Raw genomic sequence first — 6,133 nt, 5'->3', positions numbered from 1 at the left:
ATGGAGGGTGATCATGTTTGGCTCCGAGTATCACCCATGAAGGGTGTGATGAGGTTCGGAAAGAAGGGCAAGCTTAGTCCTAGATTCATTGGCCCTTTTGAGATTTTAAGCCGAGTGGGAGAGGTGGCCTATAAGTTGGCCTTGCCACCTAGTTTGTCAGCAGTACATCCTGTTTTTCATGTCTCTATGCTTCGAAAGTATATTCCGGACGAATCTCATGTGCTTTCACTTGACTCTGTGGAGTTGGGTCAAGACTTCACATTTGAGGAGGAGCCTATAGCTATTTTGGATAGGCAAATTCGAAAGCTTAGGACCAAAGAGATTGCTTCAGTGAAGGTGCAATAAGTGAAGGTGCAATGGAAGCACCGATCAGTGGGAGAGGCAACTTGGGAGACTGAGTCTGACATGCCAGATATCCTCAAGTTTTTGAAGCTTCAGGTAATTACTTTTACTCTATGTTCGAGGACGAACATGTTTCTTAGTGGTGGATAATGTAATGACCCAGAAGGTCATTTTTGGAAATTCTTGAATATTTGCTTAACTTGAGTTAATTAATCGATAGTTTATGGGCTAAAGTGATAATTTATTTAAGACCCTATACTCTTTAGCCTATATTTAATTAAATATGAGGGGAAAACCTATCACTTTTAGTACTTAAATAATTCAAAAATAAATAAATAAGGAAAAGAAAAAAAAAGGAGGCGAAGGGTTTCTCTGCACTTGCGGCTGCGAACTTCTTAAGGTAAGTTTCATTTTCTTTAGTTTCTTATTTTCTGCACATACATGTGCATACATATCAATATTATATATTAAATTATATATATATGTGTGTGTATAACAATGAAAGTAGATTGCATGTTAAAAAAAATAACAAAAAAGTCACGTGAACAGTAAAGAAAAAAAACCATTTGAATCAGTTGGATCAATGATTGGTTCATGATGAGCCAATCATTAGTGGGTCAATGATTGGTTCATAGTGAGCCAATCATTAGTGGGTTGAAAGGGGGGAAAAATATAGTGCATAATACGTTAATGGCATCATTATGCGTAAATTTCAGAATATTAGTTATTATATTACGGTTCAAGTTTTGATATATTGGTATGTAATTTAAATATTAGATGAATAAGATTTTGTGAGTACCATTTAAATTATGACGTTGGAAAAATTTGGGATGCAATCCTATATTTAAAACTTGAAAACTATGATAGTGAAAATTTTAATTAACATCAAGAATTATAAACTTGATTATAAATTTGGGGTGTATTTTTAGTTCAAGGTTAAACACATAAAAGTGTGAGTGTTATTAGTTCTGAAACCTTATTGTGAATATATACTTGAATAGATTCCATTGGTTTAGAAGCTCAACGGAAAGGGAAGGCTCAAGTCCAAGAATAATTATTCGATTGGCTAAGGCAAGTGGATTTCTAAACTCTTGTTAAGCGTACGAAATTAGTGTATTTCCTTGTGTGATGTTGAGAATGATCTGGAGACTTGTTGCTTATTTGTTGGTGTTGTATTCCTTGTTGCAAATTGTGCTTTGATATCAAAATGGCTATCTCCTCATTGTTATTTTAGTATGTAATTCAAACTGCATTTGAAACATGGTTGTGATAAGAGTTATGTGATAAGAGGATGTACCATTTCGAGGATCGTATCGCGCGCTGCGATGGATATTATATTTCAAGGGACGTATCGCGCGCCGCGATGGTTACTATTATCGAGGGTCGTGTCATGCGCCGCGACAGATGCATAGACAGATATGTCCCCCATGGGTTCCGGACTAAGAGACAGCGGATGTGTATCGTTAAGAAAGACATGCATCACGATATTTGACATTGCATCTCATGGCATTGCACATTTTTATTATTGATGAACTTGAACATGTGTTTTGCTGATCTTGTGATTGTTTCTCTGTGAAGCTTGTGACTGTTGGATGTTGAGTTGTTATTGAGAATGTGTAAACTGATAGAGTGTGGTTATTGAGTGGTGTGTTTGGTAAACTGTTAGGCTGTAGCGTTGAGGCTTAGATAGGGCGTAAGGAATACCCGTATTTTGTTCCCTTAACTTATGTTTAGAGGTTTGCTTGTTGGGTACCGCGTGGTTTGGTACTCATCCCTTGCTTCTACAAATTTTTTTGTAGGTTACGAGCCCAGATTTTTGTGATACCTTCCATTCTCTTCGTTTCCGAGGCATCTTGTGGAGGATTGTGAGGTAGTTGCTTGTCATCTTAGCGAACTTTCCTACTCCAGTTTATGACTTTGTTTTTACTTGAAAGACAACTTCATTTTAGACTTCTATTTTGTTCCAATTCTAATATTTACATTAGAGGCTTGTGCACGTGATAACCTGGTTTTGGGGATTGGATTAATATGACTTGGTTTCATAATAGGAATTGTTGTTGGATTGTCATTTACTTCCGCACTTTGTTAGATATTGGGTTTTAGGCTGACTTGTCTTGGTGGGATAAGACGAGTGCCATCACACCCATTTTTTGGGTCGTGACAATAAATGATATTGATGTGGTATAATAGTTCATTTATTTTATTTGACTATTTTTTATTCACCAAGTTTCAGAAAAATAATTAATCATGACTAAATATTAATGAATATACTCAAATTAGAGATGATTCGGCTAAATTTAAGTACTCATTCTGTCTCATAGTATGTGGTATTTTTTGCATTTCGAGATTCAAATAAATCTATTTTTGATCGTAAATTTTTCATAAATTCTTTTAACATTTTGAATTATCAATTATTGTAACTTATAGTACTCTTTACGTAGTTTACAAATATATAAATTTCAATTCAAACAATTTAAAGATTCAATGTGCAAATGTCCGGTCATAGTTTAATTGTTTGACTCTCGATAAAAAAAAATGTCACATAAAATGAGACAGATGGAGTAATTTAAGTGTATGTACTTAAAAACACTTGTGATTAAGTTGAATTTACAAAAAGATAAAAATGCTTGAAGTAGATATAATATATTTAATTAAAAAGAATATTATAAATAATTTATTTGTTGGAGTCACTAATATGTCTTTAAAATTGTTAACATTAAATTTATTATCCAATATTTTTAATAGTATCAAATAAAAGTATTAAACTATGTCAAAATTCAAATTGATTGTGTTTTATTCACTTTAAAATATATAATAATTAGATGAAACTATTTCAATTAATATAAACTATTTATCTAAATAGCACGCAATAATTAACAATTTGACTAAAAAAAATATTCTCCATTTCTACCTATTCAAAAATAACAAGGAAACTCATAAATAAAATAAGAAAAAGAAGACATTTTGTACCTTTCTGTTTTCATTTTATTTTGTACAAATCTATCAAATAAAATGAAGTATTTATACCATGAATTCAATCCAAATTTGATTTTTTAAAATTGTATTTGGAAGTTTTCTATAATGTAATTGTATTATTTTTATTATTAGATAGAAAAATGAAAAAGAAAAAAAAAGAGAGGTGGGTGCCTGGGTGGATAAAGGAACATGGTGGGGTTGGTGAATAGGAGGTAAAATAGTCAGGGGCGGACTCACATGTATCCGTGAGGGTGCACGTGCATCCAGTAATTTTTTTAAAAAAAATTGTGTATGTATATAAAGACAGTTGATAAAAGGAACATATATTTAATTGTGCACCCTAACAATCAAAAGTCGTTGTGGGTGCACTGGTCAAACGCTCCAACTCATTGCATGAGCGCTTGAGATCGATTCCTAGTACAGGCAGAAGCTTTATAAGACTACTAGAGAAACAAATAAAAGTCCTCGCACAATTCTAATCAAGCTTTAAAACAAATTTCAGCACAATTCTAAATAAAATATATACTACTAGAAAATTTAAAATTTACAAGTATTCTTATTTTTTTGCTTCATAATTGAAATTCTACTCTTATTATTTCTGCGTAAATTTGTAAGTTCTTCTTTATATGGGTATTGTTTTTTGCAATAATTTGTTGTTGATTCTTGTGATTTGAGATGAATAGATTTTTGACGAAAAATAATTCTTCTCAACCAACAATTCTAAATAAAATATATACTACTAGAAAATTTAGAAATTCTTCTTATTTTTTTGCTTCTTAATTGAAATCCTAGTCTTATTATCTCTGCGTAATTTGTAAGTTCTTCTTTATATGTGTATTATTTTTTGCAATTATTTGTTGTTGATTCTTCTGATTTAAGATGAATAGATTTTTGACGAAAAATAATTCTTCTCAACCAAGTGCTAGTTTTAGAGACAAATCTTTATGTTTTATAGATGAGTTTGATTTGCAGTCACTTAAACGGATTCTGAAGAAAGAATATCCATTGATAAATATAGCCCTAGAATATGAGAAGAAGTGAGAAAACACTATATTCAACAAGGTCCTTGTCAACTGAATATTGATGATAATGAATATCCTCAAAGTAGATTCGGTATGAAATGTGTCAATTTTATATACTAATATTTCACTACTAAAAAAAATAAATTTAGCGACAAGAAAATTTTTATAGCTAAACAACAATATTTCGTTGCTAAACCCACTTAGCGACTGTTTTTGTTAGCAACGAGCAAAATAACAACAGACTAGCAACAACGTTCATCGCTAAATGCAGTTTTTTAGTAGTGTTCTTGATAAAAAAAATAGATTGTCCTTTTTTTTAAATTATAAAACAATAAATTCACTATTAAAATTTATTGGGGCCTCAAACTTTTGGAGGTCTAAGCAGGCTTTGCTAACATCACCTTTGTGTCACTCTTAACCTTACCCTTGAGTCACTCTTAGTACTGCCCCCCCCCCCCCCCCATATTCAAATCCTGGATTCGCCTCTAAAAATAGTGTAAATAGACTCACAAATTCAAATGTCAAATATGGAATGAAATTGTACATAATTATTGTTGGTTGTACCTTTACCTTCTTAAAATTTTTACCACCTACCTATATTTTTTACACCAAATACATTATTGTAATCTTACATCATATCGGTGACTACTGTCCTAAATAAGCTAATGAAAAACATCATTCCTTTTCAAGTTTTCATTGTTCACAAATTTTCACCATATTTTGTTTATCAATGTCTCTGTCCATCGCTTAAATCAATGTAAACATGTTTCTTTCATTGCCAATGAATCACACTAAAATATCTTAATATGCTATATACACAAATTTCATTTCACTTAATTTTACAAAGATGCATAACAATCACACTTCACTCTCCAAAATAATCAAATTTATCACCTCGCCGCCGATAAACTACCCCTCCCTGTTTCCCAATAATTACTCTTCATATATTTTATCTCACAAAAACAAAAATACTGAAGCAATTACCTTCAGAGAAGGATTTTTGAAATTTTTTTGCCCCGTCATATTAAAGAATATGAAAATGTGAAAGAGGATAAAGAGATGGGAATTTGATGAGGGAAGAATAGTATAGGTGTCACATCCGGGGAGCACCCCCTAGACGTAACCGGCGTCGTCATCCTCTTTGAGGAATAAGACTAGGCTCTTAGCTTACATCATTATATTCATAGGTTAAAATGCGGAAATTTTAAAAACATTTCAACATCTACCTTGAGGTTTACATAGACCTCTACCGTACACATAATATAGTCATATCGAGTATACATAGACCCTTCTTATATGAAGATTACTTAGTCTTCTATTTTTATTTCACATAGATATATATGATATAAAATAGTCTTAATTGGATGTCTCATCTCATAAACCATCTAAACAAGAGTATAACAATTGGGAATATCCCATACATCAAAGTAATAAAGTCACATATAGGCTATACAACGTTTAGTACTCAAATGAAAAGGAAAGAACATAGAAGTATTAAAACTAGAACAACTTCCTAAACTTGATACTGGGATTGCCCTCGGAAAGTGAGGACCTACCCAACTTGGATGAGTGAGAATTCCAAATCTTCCTTCAAAGTCGTCTCAAAGCCCTTTTGGGGAAAAGGGAGAAAATGGGGTTAGTACACCACTTGTACTAAGTATGAAACCATATGCACACACATCATAAAATCATGCTAAAGGGGGACATTTCAATAAAGTATTCAATTTACTTTTTTTAGCCTTATGCATATCCAAGAAGACCATACCAATCAATAAGACATACTCATTAACTCA

The 6,133-nt window shown here is 32.1% G+C and overlaps 1 protein-coding gene across 1 annotated transcript; it reads left to right on the top strand.

Annotated features, from left to right (window-relative positions):
- LOC138347522 (uncharacterized) lies at nucleotides 1-345 on the top strand. The gene has a single exon (XM_069295816.1). It carries the CDS (start codon nucleotides 1-3, stop codon nucleotides 343-345), a length of 345 nt encoding a protein of 114 aa, XP_069151917.1.
- The last annotated feature ends 5,788 nt before the right edge of the window (nucleotides 346-6,133 follow it).

This window comes from Solanum lycopersicum, chromosome 3, assembly GCF_036512215.1.
Source record: "Solanum lycopersicum chromosome 3, SLM_r2.1".
NCBI lineage: Eukaryota > Viridiplantae > Streptophyta > Magnoliopsida > Solanales > Solanaceae > Solanum > Solanum lycopersicum.
The sequence above is the reverse complement of the archived record's forward strand: the minus strand, read 5'-3'. Positions and strand labels throughout refer to the sequence as shown.